The following is a 23,160-nucleotide window of genomic DNA, read 5'->3' as shown; positions in this document are numbered from 1 at the left end:
ATCCTGTCAGGGATTTGTTTTCGAGAAGAAGCAGGAAGTGACGTACAGGACAGAGGCGCCCCCTAGTGGACTTGTTTGTTTCCATTAGTTTTACCTCCGGGAAGGTAGCTCGTTGTTCCTTCGTGTTAGCCAAAATGCCGGCTCATTGCATTGCTGGACATTGCTTGAACTCTCGGGAGAATGGATTTAGCCTTCATAAGTTTGCAAGAGCCGGTTCGTTGTGAAAAATGGGCAGAGGACGAGAGCTTCGTGGGTTCCAAATAGCAGGTAGGCAGTAATGCGCCCCGGCTCGACGGTGTTCAACAAGTAGTGCGGAGGCTAAGAACATGCTTAAAAACACACTTAAAAGCAGCATGGCTCGGCTCCATTATATGCCACCACGGCGCAGAAAATCAGCCACACCAGCTGAGGCGACACGTTCGTCACTGCTTCTGCGAAGGCTGCGCGTCGGGCTTTGGGGACAGGGCGGCTCTGAAGAACTCAGCCGCGTGCGCGCATAAAGCGCCCCGGCTCAACTGTGTTGCTCAGTACTGCGGCGTCTGTGAACACCCCCCTAAAGCAGGCCGGGTCGGCTCCGACATAAGCCACACCGCCTGGCTGCGATGAGCTGCGGTGGCTCACCTCCGTTGCGGAAGTTGATCGGATGGGGATGAGGTTTGGCCGTGATTGCATATCATCTGAATATGGCTCGAAACAATAGTGTAATATTGCCCTGAGGGCTCGAAACAATAGTGTAATATTGCCCCGGTAACGTCACTTGGTTGTGTGGTGTTCTCCTTTTCGAAAAGAGCTTCCGTCTTAGACGGGGCGCGTTTGTCTCCCATAGTTAGGGTGCACCGCATGTTTTCATTGGCGAATGTCTGGGTGACGTCACGGACGGAGCAGCCAATATGGCGACCACTTGGATATCGTAGAATGACACTTCTGCAACTTTGCGCATGGATGACGCGCTCTCCGCTCACATTCATTTTTTCGTGTAGACATTGAAGTGAATAATGTTATATTTATTTTTCATTCCAATTACAATTATTTATTATTATGTTCATAGGGATGACACCTGGGCTTTAAACAAACAATAATGAGGGGGAAAGAAGCAAAACATTTTTTTCATTTTCACAAAAAGTAACAAATGTTACGTGTGAATTTAGATCAACGTCGTCTCCCCTTTGTTAAAACCAGCAAAATGTGACAAGGCAAACACATAAGTATTGGGTTTCGGACAATTCAATCTCATAACTACTCATTCAAGAACAGAGTAGTTGAGCCACAACGGCAAATAGTCACCAAGGTTGAACGAGTGTTCCCAAACAAGCAAATGTCCATCCCAGCAGGTATTCCAAGTTAGCAAAAGTTCCAGCCGGTCCAAAAACGAAATGCAGCAGGCGTCCGTGTAGTTAGTGTTCCAAGCAGCACAGTTTCCCAGAGCAGCAGTAAAATCGTAAGAAGAAGCCCTGTTGTCCATCTTTCTCATCCTTATAAAAGGTACTCCTTGAAACATTCCAGACTTTCGCGTAACAAAGGACCCGAGAGCATTAGAGGAAACCGTGAGTGAATCCTGTGAAGAGTGAGGTTCTGCGGAAGGAGCTGCAGTACATGCTACAATGACATTATTGAACCCAATGACATAATTGAACCCAGTTGTCAAGACCCATCGAGACGGAGGTAGGACCCAAATGCAGGAGTACACGGGAGACGCAGAGGTAATTCAGGAAAAACGTTTATTATTCCAAGGTCGGGAATTGGGGATGCAGACAGGTGCAGCAGCAGTAGTCGGGACGTCGGGCGTAGAGAGCAGGTCAGCGGGCGGGCAGGAGTCGGTACACGGGAAATCGATCAAAGCAGGCAGGCAGGAGTATTCAAGGAGTCAGGCTTACGGAGTCGGTCGGAGAACAGGCGGAGGTCGGTACACACGAGAATACGATCAGGAATACGGGAGTGCTGGAATGGGGCATGAACCACAACGATCTGGCGCCGGACCAGTCGTCCCCCTGGTCCTATATACACCCGGGCCAATCAGCCAGCATGAGGCGCAGGTGTGTGCCTCCAAATCAGCGCGACCCACGCAGCCAGGGCTGCACCAGCAGGATCATGACACCAGTGACAGTCAGTAGAGTTCAACTAGTGCACTGGTGCCTCAGAGTGGTTGTGGTGGTTGGTGGTGGGTGTTGCTCCACAGGCACAGCATCACCCACATCTATATAATGACTACCTAGGCATGTACAGGCAGGTATATCTGAAAACTCGAGAAGCAATTGTGACATTTCAGGTTTCTGGTCAGTTGACAAATGTGTCACTTTCTCATCATTGTGAGCTAACACATCGGAATTGCACAACTTTGGTGAACCATTATCACTCAGATAATCAAACTTTACATCGCTATCAACATTGTCATTGACACTTGCATCATCATCAACTGTACAATCAGTAACTGGGGAGGAGAGTGTTGTTGCAATCTTTCTTCTTTAACATATTTTCGGACTTATCAGTAGGACCTGAGGAGTTTGTAGATAAGTCATCAGCCTCTCATGCCAAAGAATGAACCATAACTGTATCTGATGGATCAAAAATTGAATCATTCAGCAAAGAAGTCTTGGAAAAAATGTCTTTTGACATTGAAGGAGTCACTGCATAAGACGGAAAAATACCCGGAATGTCATACTTTAATTGCTCTGGATTGGACGAAAACTGTGACAATAGGATCAGCGCTAACTTGTGCCCCCTTAAGATCGTTGCCGATCAACAAATCACCACCTGGAACTCGAAGAGTCGAGAACACCAACCTCGATGGTGTCAGAAACCACATCTGAGGTCAAATTCATAGTATGCATAGGAGCAAGAGAACAGCCTCTTATACCCTTAATAATATCTGAGTTACCTGAAGACTACAGAAAAAGGCAAAACAAAAAAAGAAATCAGAAAATGCAAAGGTCCAGTGCCCCTCAGAATATTAACGGGCCTTGGGGTACAATTATCTTCCATAAGTGAAACCGAACCATTGTGAATAAAAGGCGAAAACTACACCGGAACTTCAGAATCTGAAAGTTCATTGTCAGAACCAAAACTCTCCTCAGTATCAACTAGCAAGGAAGGCTGAGGTGTGATATATGCACAGCCATTTTGGGGAAATAGTGGACTGATTTTTGTATGAGCTTTTTGCAAACAGATATCAAGTGACCAGGCTTCTTACAATAGGCACAGACAGGTCCTTGAACCTGAGAATTTGAATTTGAACCTGCCTTATCACTTGACTCTGTATGAGAAACAGTCTTTTGGCGAAAATACTGGGAATTGCCAGGAGACTGAAAAAAAACTCTTGTGAGTCAAAAAGTAATTATCTGCTAACACCACTGCATCGTGTAAGGTTTTAACATTTTGTTCATCCAAATAAGTCCTGAGATCGCAATGAACACACTGCTTAAATTTCTCCATCAAAACCAACTACCTCAAACTCTGCCAATCCCAAACCCTCTTTGAACTATACCACCTATCAAACAAAGTTTCCTTTTCCCTCGCAAACTACAAATCTCTCGTTGTCCCTTTTTTTGAGTACTTCTAAATTTCTGATGCTGCCGCTTCGGACACTAACTCATAGTCGGGTCTTTTTGACAAAATCAGTCAGAACTTTGCTCAACAGAAAGGGTCAAATACGTATCCTGAGCTTTTCCCTTTAAGACGATTTGCAGTAGCATAGTCCATGACTCTTTAGGCCACTTGAGGTTTTTAGCAACTTTCTCAAAGTAGAGTAAGTATTATTAATTATTAAGTTCTTAACTTCCAAAATGGCTGATGTTTCCTCTTTTACCAAGGCCAAAACATCAGGAACAAAAACTTCATCAATGTAATGATTCAGAACAATTTAAAAAATTTGGAATTTCCTCATAGCAGGTTTGGCATCAAGTCAGAAATGACCAGCAAGTTGTAAGAGATTGGACTTGCGCAAATCACAGACTGATTCAGGGGTTGGGGACCTAATAAAGTGCTCAAGATTAAACTCCATTTTGCTGGCTTCACAGTTTAAGTTGCAAATATGCCAAAATATTAATAAACGTTGTTAATCAGATGTCTCAAATGTCAAATGAATTTGATCCCGGACGAGCCCCCAATTTTGTTACGTGTGAATTTAGACCTACGTCCCCTTTGTTCAAACCAGCAAAATGCGGCAAGGCAGTTGTATTGCGTTTCTGACAATTTAATCTCACACACATCAACACAACACAAACACGATGAAATAGCTCACTAAATGGGCGTTCAAGAACAGAGTAGTTGAACCACAACGGTGAAAAGTCACCAAGGTTGAATGAATGTTCCCAAACAAGCAAATGTTCGTCCCAGCGGGTATTCCAAGTTAGCAAAGGTTCCAGCCGGTCCAAAAACGAAAGGCAGCAGGCATCCGTGTAGTTAGTGTTCCAAGTAGCATAGTTTCCCAGAGCAGCAGTAAAGTCATAAGAAGAAGCCCTGTTGTCCGTCTTTCTCGTCCTTGTATAGGTACTCCTCCAAACATTCCAGACTTTCGCGACCCAAGAGCGTTAGAGGAAATCGTGTCACATGATAAGGACTTAAAAGTATGAAAGGAAACAATGTCACAAAGGCCCGCATTATAACAACTTAACCCTTAGATGCATGAGTGACTGGACCCTACACTTTTCCATGACACAATCACTGGGGATGAATCGCTGTCTGCAGTTAACCAGGAACAGGTACGTACATAGCGGACTGCTGCCATATGATCTGTTTGCAGAGAGAAAATTCTCGTCCTCTTATTGTCAAAGCGCAAGGTACAGCGAATGTCTTCAAATCTTCCAACAGCCATAGTGGCCTTGTACATGGGACTATGTAGAGGACTTCCGAACAACTCACAGATGGATACATCCCAGTTCTTCTCACTCCCTGCAATCAGGGTCAATCCAATGAAAGCCAGGAATTCATCTTTGGTGACATTTTTTCATTCTTTTCCTCTAGCTGTTGCTACCCTACATCCTTCCAAGTCTGACCACTTCATCACCTCTTGGATTATATCATCAGTGATAAAGAGCTCCCATGCATCTTTGGGTGAAACAGTGGTGTGAAGCCCTTGTACAGGCCCTGACTGCCTTCTAAAGGCAAGGTCGTGAAGTGGAGATGTTCTGTGTGCAAGTCTTTCCGTCTTCATCTTGCATCAAATCTACTGTACAGATTGCCTCCAATAGTTTTGTTTTTTTTCAAGACTACGTTTATTACTTCATCTTTTCAGTTACTCTTTGTCAACTGAATAAAAATAACTCTTTTCATGGCTATTTTGACCTGGGCATACAGAATACCAGAATATCATTTAATTTGATGCCCAGCACTTGTCAGGCATTTGTATAATGAATGATTTTTCTTTTACCCATATGATCAAAACATGCATTATTTATATATATTTGTTGTTTTTTTTCAAAGAAATTTAAAGTTCTGGATTTATTTGAACATGTAATAATTTATTTGTATTCAAAGTATTTTTTGGACTATAAGTCGCAATTTTTTTCACAGTTTGGCCAGGGGTGCGACTTATTTTCCAGAGCAACTAATATGTGAAATTATTAACACATTATTACATCGGACAGCACGCCACAGTTCAAAATTAAATTAAATGTTTTCAACGTCATACTTGGTATCATCCCTTGGAGGCTTCAACGAAAATACTCCAACCATTTGATATCTCAATGAATCGCAGCTTTAAAGCAGTCTTGCGTAACCTGTGGGAGCAGTGGATGACGGATGGAGAGCACAGCTTCCGGGTGAATCCGCCATGCAACTTTCCGGGAAGTCATTAGATGGCTCGACAAAGTATGGGCTTCGGTGACAACCAAAACCATTCGGTCAGGATTCAGAAAGGCTGGAATAATTAGAACTGCAACTGACGATGAGTCTGACGTAAGAAACCTAGAAGGGGAAGCGCTGCATCTTCTACCTCCGGAGTTACCGGAGTTGATGAAAAGTGACACACGGGATGAAGATTTCATTGGATTTTAGTTACCGGGAATTTGAAGTGACATCGATGGTTTTGGTAAACTTCTTGGGATGTTATTTATGCTATAGTTACAGGAATAACTCTTAATATGTTATGTTAACATACCAGGCACGTTCTCAGTTGTGTCATGTAACATAAGCATACTGTTCAGCCTGTTGTTGCCTCTATTCTATTTTTATTTTAAATTGTTCATCATTTAAATTTTAATGAATATTAACCGAAGTAAAAGAGAATATATGTGCGTGAATGAGAGGGGTGGAGGGGGAAGAGTGAGGCTACAGGGAGAAGAGATAGTGAGGGTGGACGACTTCAAATACTTGGGGTCAACAATCCAGAGCAAAGGTGAGTGTGGTAAGGAAGTGAAGAAAAGGGTCCAAGCAGGTTGGAACAGCTGGTGGAAGGTGTCTGGTGTGTTATGTGTCAAAAGAGTCTCTGCTAGGATGAAGTACAACATTTATAAAACAGTGGTGAGGCCGGCCATGATGTACGGATTAGAGACTGGAGCACTGAAAAGACAAGAGGTGGCAGAAATGAAGATGTTGAGGTTAGGGTTAGGGTTAGGGTTGAGCTAATTAGAGGGACAGCCAAAGTTGGATGTTTTGGAGACGAGGTTGGAGAGAATAGACTTCGATGGTTTGGACATGTCCAGAGGCGAGAGTGTGAGTATATTGGTGCAAGGGTGCTGAGGATGGAGCTGCCAGGCAAACGAGTGAGAGGAAGACCAAAGAAAAGGTAATGGATGTTGTGAGGGATGACATGAGGACAGTGGGTGTTCGCGAGGAAGATGCACGAGATAGGCTGAGATGGAAAAAGATGACACGCTGTGGCGACCCCTTACGGGACAAACCGAAAGGAAAAGAAGAAGAAGAAGTTTGTCATTTAAATTTTGAATGACATGTCTGTTCTTGGTGTTGGATTTTATCAAATAAATTTCCCCCAAAAATGCAATTTATACTCCAGTGCTGTCATGAGCAAGGCCTGGCCACTGCTCTGGGTGTTCCTTAGTTTGCCCCATAGTCATCGGACCCCGTTTCATGCTTATGGATCTCGCCTCGAGTCTTACGTTTGTGTGCCTCTGCCTTGTAGGACAGATTCTCCTTGTATTGACATGTTTGTAATAAAGCCACAGTGAACATTATGCCGTTGTCTGGAAGTCCTGCATTTTGGTCAACCCCCTGCCGCTGGTTCATGACAAGTGCGACTATATATGTTTTTTCTTTGCATTTTATGCCTGGTGCGACTTGTACTCCAGAGCGACTTATAGTCTGGAAAATATGGTACATGCTTTTATTTTTAAATTCATACCCCTACTATTTAGTAAATGAAAAAACACACAGTTGTGCTCATAGGTTTGATTACCCAGGTAGAAATTGTAAGATGGATACAATTCTTTAAAGAAAGCATGAAGGGCCAAATACAACATTTAATTTGACTTTAAGTGGATTGAAATGTCAAGCATTTCAGAAAACCATTATCATTAAACAAAACATAACCTTAAAAAAATTGATAGTTGTTGTTCAGTCCACCCCCGGCACCCAGTGTTTGCACAGTTAGTTTACTGATTGAGATTAAAAGTTACTTCAATACCCACTTTTTTTTCCTTCAATATTTACAGTTACAAAAACGTACGTATTTAGGTACGTTCAGTAACTTCCATGTGGCAGGACTAGCACTTATCCACAGTACAAAAAAAAGCATTAGTTTAACTGTACCCATCACTTGGTAATGTAAGCCTCACAAGTTGCAGAATGATGTCATCAACACGAATTGATAAATATTAGTTGCCACATTAAATCAACTACTTAGTTCGGACATGACATGACAACAGTGCATGAGGGCAACTGCGAGTGTACGTTCTTTTGTCCGTGTGTGTTTGTATACTGTAAACGTGACAGTGAGTGACACACACAAACTATTGCTCCCACCACTGGAATTCCAATGTGAAGAGCAAAATAACTTTTTTTTCTTACTGCATGATGTCAGCCATGCAGCGGGTCAAAGTAGGATTCCAGACAAAGTTGACAGGTCTCACGTTTCATTGTAAATATTATTTAAGATAAGTACGTATTCTAAGTCCTTCACTGAGTCAGTCTTTACCCTCCATGACTTTATGAATAATTACATAACCCCATTAGAGTCCATGTTTAACATGCCAGTTAAACTTTATACTTAATGTATAAATTAAAAAGTAACAAGAATCAACAACAAGGAAACTAAAAATAGTGTGGCAACAGTGAAATTGTGCATTTCTTTGCACTTTGATGGTACTACTCCATGATTGATTAAGTGTGTATGTTTGTGTCACACATGTATTCCCCATACATTTTGGCTCCCTTTTGGATTTACCGCTAATGTGTTGTCTTTCTCTCTGTAACTGTCTGTCTGTCGTTATGACTGTCTGGGACGTTGGTCGCACGTTGCACACATTTTCGTCATATTCCTCCGCATTTGAGCTGTCATTGATTTAATTTCCATGTTCACCTTCTTTGTAAAATTCCTGGCAACTTCCTTCAAATGTCTGCTTTGACTGTATGTGTGTCTCTCACACATCTGTTTTGGTCTCTGTTCATTTCTTTGTGTTGGCTCTTGTCTGTCTTTTTCCTTCGTGGCTGTCTCCATAATGTCAACTCCTCCAGCCTTTGTGACTTTGCTGAACGGGGACCAGGCTCAGGATGCCATCCGCTCCCTCCATCACAGCACTGTCCGGGGACGCCTGATCAATGTCACCCTGCAGCCTACAGACTCCCTGCTCTGCCTCACCAACCTGCCCCACACCTTCACTGCCCAACAGTTTGAGGAGCTGGTCCGTTCCTACGGAAACATCGAGCGCTCCTTTCTGGTGTATAGCGACCTGACGGGACACTCCAAAGGCTACGGATTTGTTGAATACATGAAGAAAGACTCTGCTTCGCGGGCCCGTTCTGAGTTGCTGGGCCGGCCGCTGGTACGTTAAGCGCATTGCACTTATATTTGCTGATTGAAGGCTTCCTCTCACAATCCAAAACCTAAAGGTGTCAGTAAAGTGTATGGAAAATTTTGATTGGTGGAAGCATGACATGCTTACAAGTACTGTACAGTATACTGTATTCCCAAGGACTTATGTGACAAAGTTCTGAGAAGAGTTGAGGATTTTGCTGCAATTTTGCAGGGTAATCGCTCATTGATGGTGCAATGGATGGATGTGAATCAGTTGAGCCAGGAAGAGAACCTGCACTCCAAATGTGTGTGTGTGGACCGACTGCCTCTTGACCTCTGTGACTCTGATGAGATGACTCAAATCTTCTCAGAAACCTACAAACCGGTCTTCTGCCAGGTAAAAAGCACTGGCACATAATGTGCATATCGTGGCCTTTTAAAGTAAAATGGTTATGCGACGAGAATACTGTAAATGTCAAGGGTGTTTTTTTTTGTGGTGTGGAGAACCCGTTTAATTTAAAAAATAAAGATGGTAAACCAGGATCATGGCAGAAATGCTATATTAACAAAGTCCAAAGATGAAGTTAGATGAAGAAATACTAAGAATAATCTAAGGTATCTGAATCTAAATCCAAACTAAAACACAGATGACAGTAAATCCCTTGGTTTGATCTAAGTATTTTTTTGCCAAATAAACTGAATATGTTATCCACCTAACTAGAGTATCAGAAAGTTATCTTCACTTATATGGATACAAATGTTCACTGACACAGGAAGTGATGTGGGAAACCCAACCGTTTTCATTTATCCTCTACTACGGTTGGAAGTGCTGACACACTACAGCTTTCTACCAGTCAAAAAGGGCCTGATGAGCTGCCATCAGGGGAAGTGTTAGAATTATTGGTGACAAAACTGTAAATTTAGCTGTGATTCTATTCAAATATAGGAACAGATAAATAATATTATGTACAATATGTGATATATGACTTTTCCAAATGGATTGGGGATCAATTGGAGTTGCTTTGGATTAATTGCCAAGTGAATTTATGAGTCAATTTAAATTTTTTAATCTCATACATTTTGTCCCTCCAGACATAAATTCATGGTTGGCTACCATAATGAGATACAATAAAAAAAATTATCAAATATGCTGCTGTTTATTTTCTCCGTAATAAACTCTGAATGAATGGTTAAATTAATACCTTAACCTAATTCTTACTCTATTGTTCTTATTTGACTTTTAATGTTATTATTCATAGTAATGTATTCGCGGCATGGTGGTCAGCTGGTTAGTGCAATCTACCTGACAGTTCTGAGGACCTGACTTCAAATCTGGCCCCGCCTGTGCGCCGTTTGCATGTTGTCACTGTACCTGGCTGAGTTTTCTTTGGGTACTTCGGTTTCCTCCCACATACTCAAAACATCCAGGATAGGTCAATTAAAGACCCTAATTTGTGCGTGGGTGTGATTGTGAGTGCAAAACATTGTTTCGATATACTGTATGTGCCCTACGATTGACTGGCGACCAGCACCGCCTCTCGCCCGAAAATAGATGGGATAGGCTCCAGCACTCCCGCAACCCTCGTGAGGATAACATTAACAAAAAATGGACGGATGGATAGAAACCCTATCCCCTTAAATCTTTAATTTGTTCAGCTGCAAATTGTTGATGTGACATTTAAGGGGTCAGTGTCCTTCTTGGCCCCAACCACAGCATCACTAAGCAACGGTTTCTATGGTGAGGCGTGGCCGCTGTGATATCCACCCTGACTTCTACTGTATGCGCGTTCTTCTTTTCTAACTTGTTCACTTCAGCTCCACTCCACATCACTTGCTCTGTTTCATCCACTTCACTCCCACGTACCTGGTTCGACATCACTGGGTACTCCATGTCATCTAATGCTTTTCCAGTTTTAGCTCCACCCCTCTGGCCTCTGCCACGTACAAATCAATACACCCCCACCATTCTAGTCCCGTGGTACCTTGTAGGCGTTGAGCTCATGTTGTTTTACTGTTACATAGCCAGCAGGCTTTCACCTATGGCTTTGTGATTCTTTTTATAACATACGATGCATTTATGTATATTACTGCACATTACTTAGTTTTCAAATCCTATGAAAGCATGCTCACAAACACGCTAGCACAAGTAAAACATGTCAGGTATTCAAAAGGGTAGTAACACAACCACAATACTTTAGCCCAAATGATTAAACAATTAAGACTCAAGGCAAATGAGAAAAAAAACACCTACTGGATTGGAAGCTGTTATTCTTACATAACATCACCATCAACAATATGCCAAGGTGCAATGGAGTAATAACAGCTGCAGAAGATGATGTATGTATAATATATGTTGCTTCGTTAAGAGCAACTGTGCCAGTGCAAGCACCAGACTGTGATTCGCTTGGGCATGGGTGCCCGGACTTTTTCATCCCAAGATCTACTTTTCAAGCAGCCAGTCCCTCGTGATCTACCGAGGGGGTGCACATGTGCATCGGTGCAACTGCAGTGGAGAAAGCAAAAGAGAGACCAGAAATAGGAGGCCAGCTTGCCCGAATGCGCCTTGATGTGCATGAGAACAACGTATCTGCCACACCTGAAGCAAGCAATGAGATGGATGATACGCTGACGTCTTTTTCTTTTTTTTTTGGATACGCCGTCACGTGATCAACCAAAACTGTCGATCGACACATTGAGCACCCCTGCTCTTGCGGGTAGGCACTTTTTTTTTTTAAAGTTGCTTTTATGTTATACAGTTTTTTCTTGCTCCTTCAGGACGAGTTATATAGGGCATGTGTATTTTTTCGCAATATTTATTTGTCCTATTTTATAACAATGTCTGACTATCCAAGCCTTTTCTCCTTTCTACGTATTTGTTGGACAGATTCTTTTTTTCTGATCAGAGTGCACTTAACCTTCAGTCTTGACTCTGAGAGCGATAAATCAGCTATCCAGGAATAAGCCCTCCAGACATCAATTTAGCTTCAGTCATCTTGGAAAAGAGAGAGCAGAATGTAAAAGAAAAAAAAGTTACAATATTACTGAAGAGAAAGAGATTAGCAAAGAAAAATAAGTGGGACACTGAGAGGACTGAGGAGAGGTGAAAGGAGTACATCGAGATGCGACGTAGGGAAAAGGTAGAGGTGGCAAAGGCTAAACAAGAGGCATATGAAGACATGTACAACAGGTTGGACATGAAAGAAGGAGAAAAGGATCTCTACAGGTTGGCCAGACAGAGGGATAGAGATTGGAAGGATGTGCAGCAGGTAAGCGTGATTAAGGATAGAGATGGAAATGTGTTGACTGGTGCCAGTAGTGTGCTAAATAGATGGAAAGAATACTTTGAGAAGTTGATGAATGAAGAAAATGAGAGAGAAGGAAGAGTTGAAGAGGCAAGTGTGAAGGACCAGGAAGTGGCAATGATTAGTGAAGGGGAAGTCAGAAATGCAGTACAAAGAATGAAAAATGTACTAGACTCAGGACAGAAGTAAGTATCTGCGAGCAACAGTCTGGTTTCATGCCTAGAAAGAGTACCACAGATGCATTATTTGCCTTGAGGATGCCAGTGGAAAAGTACAGAGAAGGTCAGAAGGAGCTACATTGTGTCTTTGTGGATCGAGAGAAAGCCTATGACAGAGTACTAAGAGAGGAACTGTGGTACTGCATGCGTCAGTCTGGTGTGGCAGAGAAGTATGTTAAAATAGTACAGGACATGTATGATGGCAGCAGAACAATGGTGAGGTGTGCTTTAGGTGTGACAAAAGAATTTAAGGTGGAGGTGGGACTGCATCAGGGATCAGCTCTGAGCCCCTTCCTGTTTGCAGTGGTAATGGATAGGCTGACAGATGAAGATAGACTGGAATCCCCTTGGACCATGATGTTCGCAGATGATATTGTGATATGCAGTGAAAGCAGGGAGCATGCAGAGGAACAATTAGAAATATGGAGACATGCACTGGAAAGGAGAGGAATAAAGATTAGCCAAAGTAAAACAGAATATATGTGCGTGAATGAGAAAGGTGGAGGGGGAAGGGGGTGAGGCTACAGGGAGAAGAGATAGCGAGGGTGGAGGACTTCAAATATTTAGGGTCAACAATCCAGAGCAATGGTGAATGTGGTAAGGAAGTGAAGAAACGGGTCCAAGCAGGTTGGAACAGCTGGCGGAAGGTGTCTGGTGTGTTATGTAACACGTTAAGCGCTGTCCTTTTTTCAATTTAAGGGGAGGGAATTCTTATTAGAACATTTATATAAACTAATGAGAAAATACCACATACATCTATCAGATTTTAATTTGGTAATTTATTATTGACAGGTTAGTCACTGATGCTGTAGTGGTACATACGGCTGACTTGGGTGGGGGCAGCGTGGGATTGATTCCCCCTCAGTGATGGTGTTGTATCTGCCGTGCTACTGATTGGCGACCAGTTCAGGGTCTAGTCCGCCTTTCACCTGAAGCAAGCTGGGATAGGCTCCAACTCTCATGTGACCCTTGTGAGGATAAGCAGTTTGGATAACTAATGGCTGGGTGGATGGACAGGTTCATTGCCGACAATCGAGGTGGTAACTGAGGTGGCAGCTAACACTCTTTGTCACTTCACAGATCTGCCACTGCATTTAGGCATCGTCGAGATATTCATGTTTGCACCAGCACTGAATTTTTCCAATTATTTTTTCCAGCCTGGTATGGTAGAACAGCTTCTAAACCATTACATTGCAGATTGCTCACTCAGTTTTTGTATTGCATGTGGACACAAAGTTGATTTCCACATACAATTTGCTTGTTGCTCGTTTATTGAATAAATGTTGATGGAATACGTATTTTATTAAGAATAATGATGGGGACATTTTTATTTGGTTTACTTTCCCACTTAATCCTCAACCCATCTTTTTTTCTTCTCGTCATCCCCCGCCTTCACTTCCATTCTTTCTACATCCATCCATCCATCTCTCCCTGAAGTGGAAGAGTGATTGATATCATTTCCATGCTGATGATAATGGCCAATCGACCCACTTCTTGCCACATACATCCATGTTTCCTGTTATTTCCTTGATGCATCGTCTGTTCAGACCGGAGGCACCAAAAGCCAAATGAGTAGATGTAAAGCGGGAAGTTAAAATTTTGGTCTACTTGATAGATTGGTGCTACTGGTGCTCAGTCATTAGCTTTCATGCTCAGTATATCTACTCGGATATTTATTCAAACTGATCATTGCAACACAAAAATATAATATTTTGTGTAAATGTTACTTGGAATCCGCTAAAATCAACTGTTAATAATATAATGAATGGAATGGATGCATTCTGAGACAATGAGCGGTTGAATATAGCCATCGGCCACAAAAAAGGTTGTGTGACATTTTAACATTGAGTTGTCGTCAACAATTATTTTCTATTAGTAGCCATTAGCTTCCCTGAATTATTTAGCTGCCTTGTGCAAGATGGAAAATACTACTTCCTGGAAACTAAAGCAAAGTCATTGGTCAGCACTGAGCTCTGAGCTTGCGAATGCCATCCATTGACCACTACTATGATAAAGACTAAAAATCCATCCCAAATAAAGACAAACGGTCATACTATATACTGGATAACTGGGGAACTGTTCAAAAAGAAGTATTCACCTAAACAAGTATCTTGTGTCATCACCTGCTCCTTTGTACGGTGAGGTAAGCACATGATGATATGTGTCTTAAATTATTCTACAGTGTGGGATAAGCTATTCTCCAGGAATGCTATCAGAAAATTGTTTTATCCATCCATCCATCCATCCATTAATCCATCCATCTTCAATTCCACATATTCTCAATAGGGTTGTGGATGTGCTCTTGCCCATCCCAGCTTCGGGTGAGCAGCAGGGTACACACTAAGCCAATTGCAGAAACTGTGTTTATATTTTTCTCATTTAAAAGATCACTCACCACATCAAAATTTACTTTAACGCAAATGATGTCTGTCCACCGAAGCAGCTTGCTGAATTGGTCCTCAAAATCAAAGCTGCAAAATCTCATTCATGGTATTGGTATAGTAAAATTATTTACGTTATGTTCCCAGCTTGCTCAGGATGAGGGAAGTCCGGTACGAGGGTTCGGCGTGGTGGAGTATGAGTGTGCTGAGCAGGCAGAGTCTGTGCTGATTGAGATGGACAGAAAACTGGTGGGAGGACAGGAGGTTCGTCTGTCACTCTGTACCCCTGGCACCGCAGGAAGAAGCACCCTGGCTGCACTCATCGCCGCCCAGGGTATGGTGAGTAAGACGAGCACTCAGAAACTAATTAACAGGAGTTTTCCATTTTCAAAGTAAAGCCCCGAAGTGACAAATGTGCTGACAAATCATGAAGACCATAAAAGAAACATCAAGGGTCATCAGTGAGTGAGTGAGTGAGTGAGTGACTCACCCACCTAATTCCCTTTGTTCCTCCAAAACGATTTTTTTTAAAATTATATTATTTTTGAATTGGGTTACAGACCTGGATGGTGGTAATGGAACTATGTTTGACAAGAAATGCCTTTGCCTTGACATTGCAAATTCAGTTTTTATATGAATTTTATTGTATACAGCTTTTTAGCAGCAAGTTTGAATATTTATCGTGTTTTTTACATTCTTCAGCATCTGTACTCACCATTGGGATAGAGAATAAAATAGGAAGAGAAAACAACTCCTCATTAGAGCAGATCTCTATAAATATAGAGCAACAAATTCAGAACTTCAAAGTTCAAAATCTATTCAAATCTTTTTGTGGACTCAGCACGTGCCGACACTGTCACAGCTACTTTTAAATGTGTCTCCATTGCCATTTGGTGAGCACACAGTCAGTGTTCAGGTCTACTGAGTCTTGACACGATACAGATGCAAGAAACCTTCACGGCTGAGAAAGTCATTTTAGCTGTGGTATCCCCTCAAACACAAGAATGTGACGGTGAAGTCTTGACATGATAATTAGAGCTCTGTCATTTGATTAGCCTCCACAGTTGTCTCCAGCCATTCTAAATAAACCTCCTGTCACAGTCTGTGCCAATCCGAGACAACACACTTTAAACCTAAATCAACAGACTTGATCACGTATACAACAGTAGAAAGGGTTGAAAACGTGGGTAATGATCCATGTTAGTAAAAAAGCACGTAGTGACAGGGACAGCGTATTAAAAAGTAGAGAGGGAAACCCTGCAACACATTTTAGATTTCAATGTTTTTTAATTTCCTAAATACAAATACAAAAGTCTGGAGAACGATTCAAGTAATACAATGTGCATATGGAAGCCGGGCAGGGGTTGCACATTTGCAACTGGTTTAATATAATCGAAAATTTCAAGTCCAGAGTATCATTTTCTGAAGTATCAGATTTTTCTCTCTGCAAAATTTTATTTGGTCCAGAGAGGGTTAAAGTTTGCATTGTTTCCAAGGCTCTGCCCACAAAAGATCACTGGGACATTGAACATAATTAGACATTGTCAATTTTGGAAAAAAAAAAAAAAAAAAAGCTTTTCCATATAAATTGAATACACAACATTAGTGCCCGTCAGTTTTTTTTTTAACTTCACATCGGCCCCTCATGACCATGTCGATGCGAACATAATGGAAGCATTTATTTTTTTCAAGATGCCCAAACATACAATATGTATTACTTCCAGTTTGCGGAAATGTCAGAGCATACAAGGGGGATTATGGAATCAGCAGTCATGAGCACCACAGATTGTGAGAGGCTTGGCTTCACTGAAGTACCCCAAGGCCACATCAGGTTTATTTTAGTGAACATGTACAAAGGCAAAACAAACATCTAACATTGAGAAAGAGAGACGAATCCAGCCCGAGCTCGAGCTCTCCTCTGATTTCTCACCTTGGTCAACGTGATTGAGAATGCAGGGACCAGATGGCTGCCGCCGCCTCCCTATGTGGTGCTTCTCGCCTTTCATTCTTCGCAGCTTTCTTACCTCTCCGGCATGTGAAAGTGTGTGTGTGTATGCGTGTGTGTGTGTGTGTGTGTGAATGGGAGAAAGCATCCTACAAGGGAAAAGAGGAGAAGGACAAAAACATTCTCTCATTGCTATTCCTTCATTTAGAAAAAAAAATGTCAGCATGCATCAATCTGTTTGGCTACTGGCAAAAACTCCATCCACACGCCCACACACACACACACACCACACACACACACACACATGCACACACACACACACGCACGCATGCTGTTGGACGCATGCAAATAGGCAGTACACATTGTGTGCTGCAGACTCTTCTTCCCCCTCTGACAGGTTGGAGTTAAACCCACTGCATCCCTGTCAGTGTTGCTTGCTCTTGCTGATTTAACAGAGTTTGGGAATGAGGTTGACTTGGGCCAAAGGCAATCAAAAGAGAAATAGAACTCTGCAACTAATGTTATTTTAAATAGCAATCCAAACATCCAGCATTGACGTTGCACACTCAATGAAGAAGAAGAGTATGTCGAATTGAATTCAGGAAGATTTCATTGCAGCTCTATGAATTCAATTCCTGCATATGCTAAAAAGGAATTTTTCTTTCTCTTTTTTTTTTTTCAAATTTCCATTGGCGGCTTCTGCTTTGTTCCTAAATGTCTCGCTGTCCGATTTCCAGTCATCTTTTCCCAACGATTTTTGCATAATCCTTCAATCAGGAGTAGTTTGAAGTCATTGTTGAACAAGATGTGAACCAATAGTCATCCTATTATTTGACAAAACGGGATTGCTCACAATGGAGATTCACTTTTTTCACCCATGACCTGGTGATCAGAAGTTGTCAAGTGATGACACAAAATCCTGCTTAGATCAAAGACAAACGTGCAGGGTTAGTGCATATAAATGCTCCCCAACGGCGTCATAAGTGTCAGCCTCTGATCATCTGCAATGTAAAGTTATCGAAGTGGGGCGGAGTGCATTCATGTTTAGCCATCTGTCCTTTGCTCGCTAATTCACTTATTAACAGGGGTAATTTGGTTGCTTGTTAATGAAGTCCTCCCTCCACGAGTAAAAATGACCGTCGTGACAAGGCACTTGTTTCGTCGCGGCGACCTAGCTCCTCTTCCAGTCATCATGGAAAATGAAAGCAAGAGGGGTGAGGTGCGGCTCATTTGGACAAGACTCCTCCCACCTCCCCAAATTGAGTGATTTCCATTAGTGGATGTTAAAGTGTGCTGTAAACTGCGTTTACACTGGATCCAAAGCAAACTTTGCCTTACTTTTGCAATTTTGAGTTTTGAGTTCTTTACACATTGAATTTGCTTCATTTATTCCACGTGTAACAGCTTTACAGGAAAGTCCAACTGACAGTGGTGAAAAATGTACATAAATATACAGTGAAGAAAACTAGTATTTGAACACCCTGCTATATTGCAAGTTCTCCCACTTAGAAATCATGGAGGGGTCTGAAATTTTCATTGTTGGTGCATGTCCACTGTGAGAGAGATAATCTAAAAAGAAAAATCCAGAAATCACAATGTATGATTTGTGTGATACAGCTGCAAGTAAGTATTTGAACACCTGTCTATCAGCTAGAATTCTGACCCTCAAAGACCTGTTGGTCCGCCTTTAAAACTCCACCTCCACTCCATGTATTATCCTGAATCAGATGCACCTGTGTGAGGTCGGTAGGTGCATAAAGACAACTGTCCACTCCATACAATCAGTAAGACTCAAACTTGTAACATGGCCAAAGACACCAGAGACAAAATTGTACAACTCCGCACAGCTTGAAAGGGTTACGGGGAAATTGCCAAGCAGCTTGGTGAAAAAAGATCCTTTCTTGGAGCAATCATTAGAAAATGGAAGAAGCTAAACATGACGGTCAATCACAATCGGAGTGGAGCCCCATGCTAGATATCACCTCGTGGGGTCTCAATGATCCTTAGAAAGTTGAGGAATCAGCCCAGAACTACACGACAGGACTTGGTCAATGACCTGAAAAAGCTGAGACCACCGTTTCCAAGGTGACTGTTGGTAGTACACTAAGGCGTCAGGGTTGAAATCATGCAAGGCACGAAAGGTTCCCCTGCTTAAACCAGCACATTAAAAGTCCACCTCCACTCCATGTATTATCCTGAATCAGATGCACTTGTGTGAGGTCGGTAGCTGCATAAAGACACCTGCCCACCCCATACAATCAGTAAGACTCAAACTTGTAACATGGCCAAGACCAAAGAGCTGTCCAAAGACACCAGAAACCACAAGGCTGGAAAGGGATACGGAGAAATTGCCAAGTAGCTTGGTGAAAAAAGGTCCACTGTTGGAGTAATCATTAGAAAATGTAAGAAACTCAACATGACGGTCAATCTCAATTGGAGTGGAGCCCCATGCAAGATATCACCTAGTCGCTATGATCCTTAGAAAGGTGAGGAATCAGCCCAGGACTACACGACAGGACTTGGTCAATGATCTAAAAAGAGCTGGGACCACCGTTTCCAAGGTGACTGTTGGTAATACACTAAGACGTCATGGTTTGAAATCATGCATGGCACGGAAGGTTGCCCTGCTTAAACCAGCACATGTTAACGCCCTTCTTAAGTTTGCCAATGGCCATTTGGATGATACAGAGGTGTCATGGGAGGAAGTTTTGTGCTCAGAAGAGACCAAAATTGAACATTTTGGTCATAATTCCACTCACCGTGTTTGGAAGAAGACGAATGATGAGTTCCATCCCAAGAACACCACCCCTACTGTGAAGCATTGGGATGGTAGCATCATGGTTTGGGGGTGTTTTTCTGCACATGAGACAGGATGACTGCACTGTATTAAGGAGAAGATGACTGCAACCATGTATTGTGAGATTTTGGGGAACAAACTCTTTCCGTCAGTCAGAGCATTGAAGATGGGTCATGGCCGGGTCTTTCAACATGACAATGACCCGAAGCACACAGCCAGGAAAACCAAGGAGTGGTTCCGTAAGAAGCATATCAGGGTTCTGGCGTGGCCTAGCCAGATTCCAGACCTAAACCCAATAAAAAAATCTTTGGAGCGAGCTGAAACTCTGTGTTTCTCAGCGACAGCCCAGAAACCTGCCTGATCTCAAGAACATCTGAGTGGAAGAGTGGGCCAAAATCCCTCCTGCAGTGTGTGCAAACCTGGTGAACAATTACAGGAAACCTTGAATATCTGTAATTGCAAACAAAGACTCTACTTCTTCTTTTCCTTCCAGGATGTCCCGTTAGGGGACGCCACAGCGTGTCATCTCAGATGAACGCATATTTGTTTGGCACAGTTTTAGGCCAGATGCCCTTCCTGACGCAACCCCTCTGCATTTTAGCCAGGGAGAGAAGCTTACAGCACCTGGTATGCCCAGGCGGATTCCCATCCAAGTCCTAACCAGGGCCAAACCCACTTAGCTTCTGAGATCTGAAGAGATCTGGCGTTCTCAGGGTAGCGTGGCCGTAAGCCATTGCAAACAAAGGCTACTGTGGCAAATGTTAACATTGGTTTTCTCAGGTTTTCAAATACTTATTTGTATCTGTATCACACAAATCATTAAAAAAATAATACCTTGTGATTTCTGGATTTTTCTTTTTAGATTATCTCTCTCACATTGGACATGCACCTACGATGAAAAATTCAGACCCCTCCATGATTTCTAAGTGGGAGAACTTGCAATATTGCAGGGTGTTCAAATACTTGTTTTCTTCACTGTACTTACCATATACAGCAAGTTCCTCAATCACCATTCTCTAGGCCTCCTCCTTTTTTTGTTAATTCCAGGTATTGCTAGCAAGAGTTATCAAAACATTCTGGGTGTCCACAAGTGGCAATGCTAATTTAATTTTCCATTGTTTCCGCAAATCCTTGATGCCGATGGACAGTAGGTTTCCTCAACTCTTGATATTATATAAATTGTTGGCTCGAGTAGAAATTCTCCAAATCGAGTGAATTGGCCAAGAAAAAAAATTCTGATTTGCCAGACTTGCAGTGGTTCAAATGCCTTTTGTGTTGTCCGCCGCAAATTTGTTCCTATTGCTTGTTTGCATTGACGTTATGTAAAGACCTCACGTGAATAATTAATAATTAAAGGAATCAGCGGATTATAAATGTTGCTGTCCTATCGCCGTCAAATTTAGCATCTCGTGTAATCTTAGCAACTAGACAATAGCAACTATGGAAATTACAAAACCAAAAATGATTGGTCACTACAAAAGTTGACAAATTCAAGATTTTGCCCCTCCTAAAATATTCTTGCTAACCCCTTATCCAGGTATACTACATCATATAAAATCAGACTCCTAGAAAGAGAGGCTGGGTTTGAATAGAGGCGGACAAGCAATGATGATGGCCAAGCAGCACACCATGGAGAGTTTATGAAGATGTGGATTTTTTTTTTGTGGACAAAAGGTGTGTAAGCAGAATAATAAGATATTTGGGTAGGAGTACCTGAGGCTCCTCACTCAGCAATTTATTTTCCAAGATTTCCATTGCTTGGCCTCTGCGTACAGTATTTCTGTCCTATTGCACTACAGTTTTTCCTGCAGTACCAAGTTTTTTTTTTTGTCACAGAAAATTATTAAATACAAACAGTCAATCTAGGACAGTGACAATAATTAAAATCAATTTATAAATCCGTTACCGAGTTTTTTTTTTTTTTTTTGCAACGCCTACTGTTTTTTTTTATATATACATTTACCTCCTAGTTTATCCTGTTTGCCTGCAGCTTTGTCTTTATCCATTCAGTTTGTCCTTTTCTTTCTTTATGTGGCCCAAATTAACTGCGCTTACATGCCAAAAACATCCTGATGATGTAAATGAGAGCAATCGTGACAACACCCACCACAAGCAACTTCATGACGAGATCAAACCAGCAGCATAGTTTGATTTGACTTGCACACACTTCTCTTAATCTCATGCGTCTTTGTATAATTTGTTTATTTTAATATCTTCCTGCAGATTCTAAGTAACAGGAAAGGGCTGCTGCCAGAACCAAACGTAGCTCAGCTGCTGGCCAGTATGACCAACCCTGCAGCCTTACAGATCCTCATGAGACCTTATCACAATGGGAAAAGAGGAGGTGAGATCGAGTGGACTCCCGAAGTTGGTCTAATAGAAAAAAAATCATTGTTTCCAATTGATAATTCTGATAATTTCCTGTCTAAACATTCTAAAAACTGCCCCACACTGCACGATGCATTCTAACCCGACAGGACCAGACCAAAGTTGCCATTTGCAAATCCATGTCTTCATCCGGTGCCATTTTGTAGGGATTCCTGGAATTAATTTGTTAGATTTTGGTGCTTTTTTGGACATACAATTAAAAAAAAAACACTTCAGGGTCTGGCAATGGCTGGGATAGGAACCAGGACTTCCCCGACTCTTGTGAGGATAAGCGGCTTGGAAAATGGATGGATCTAAAAAGGATTCCGTTCAAATTTAGGGTTCAGAGGGGAGGGTGTCTGTAACATGCACAGTCCAAATTCATGCATGCAAGGGCCATTTTGAAGACTTAAATTGTCCGTAGGTGTGAATGTGTTTGAGTTTATGTGCCCTGTGATTGGCTGGCTTTCCTCTTGCCCAAAGTCAGCTGGGGTAGCTCACCGTGACTCTATTGTTCCCCAGTTAGTTTAGTTTTTCCCGCAGCTGCATGTTTTACCGGTGAATTTTGTTGTGCAACATTTTAAGAATGGTTCCGAGGTACCTGTTCAGTTGGAATTATGAACGTTTTGTGCCACACAAAATACTTACCACTTAAATACAGCCTATTATGATTATGTTGTTGTTGTTGTGTGACTCAATTAAAAGGTGTGAGACATTGTTACATTATACACTGACTATTGCAAGAATAACAAATCTTATTATGGCCCTGCATTTTAGCATACTAAAGTTTTGATTTGTTTTTTCTTTTTAGCTAAAGTACCCAAATCATATATTTTAAAAAAGGTCTGTGGTACTATAGTTGTTGAACTGAAACCCGCAAAAAAATGCATGAGAACACAGAGGAAATATAATATTTGGTGATAAAATGAAGGAATACCCTCCTTCACAAGCAATTTTTCAGTTTCACAAAAAAAAAAAATAGTGGAACTACTGAAAAGGTTTCTGGTCTCTTATGAGCTACGCACTATTAGAACTGTGCAATATTTACAATTCCAGAGGTAGACAATTAAATCCAGATTTTTCTTGATCAAGCAATTACTTTAATGCACTAATTAGGCTGTTTGAGTCTCCTAAGGATTCATTTGTTTTGAGCATCACAGCATTGCCGAAAGGAACTCCCTTGTCAGTGTGGAAATGACAGCTGTGCACGCAAAACATGAATAATCTTCTAATTGTGACAGTTGG

At 41.9% G+C, this 23,160-nt stretch overlaps 1 protein-coding gene and 1 pseudogene across 4 annotated transcripts in view; one reads left to right on the top strand and one right to left on the bottom strand.

Annotated features, from left to right (window-relative positions):
- The window catches only part of raver2 (ribonucleoprotein, PTB-binding 2), an 83,066-nt gene that overhangs the window by 46,087 nt on the left and 13,819 nt on the right, over window positions 1-23,160 (top strand). For 3 of the 4 annotated variants that reach the window (XM_061824497.1, XM_061824496.1, XM_061824498.1), the window contains exons 3-6: window positions 8,626-8,933; window positions 9,138-9,302; window positions 14,954-15,145; window positions 21,772-21,892. In XM_061824497.1, the coding sequence (XP_061680481.1) occupies window positions 8,626-8,933; window positions 9,138-9,302; window positions 14,954-15,145; window positions 21,772-21,892 (786 nt within the window). Of the gene's footprint in view, window positions 1-4,628; window positions 4,698-8,625; window positions 8,934-9,137; window positions 9,303-14,953; window positions 15,146-21,771; window positions 21,893-23,160 lie in introns of those variants that run through there. The other variant, XM_061824499.1, reaches the window with a different exon arrangement.
- Window positions 20,161-20,279, bottom strand: LOC133504198 (5S ribosomal RNA; annotated as a pseudogene).

This window comes from Syngnathoides biaculeatus, chromosome 7, assembly GCF_019802595.1.
Source record: "Syngnathoides biaculeatus isolate LvHL_M chromosome 7, ASM1980259v1, whole genome shotgun sequence".
Classification (NCBI taxonomy): Eukaryota; Metazoa; Chordata; class Actinopteri; order Syngnathiformes; family Syngnathidae; genus Syngnathoides; species Syngnathoides biaculeatus.
This window is presented reverse-complemented; position numbering and strand designations above follow the sequence as displayed.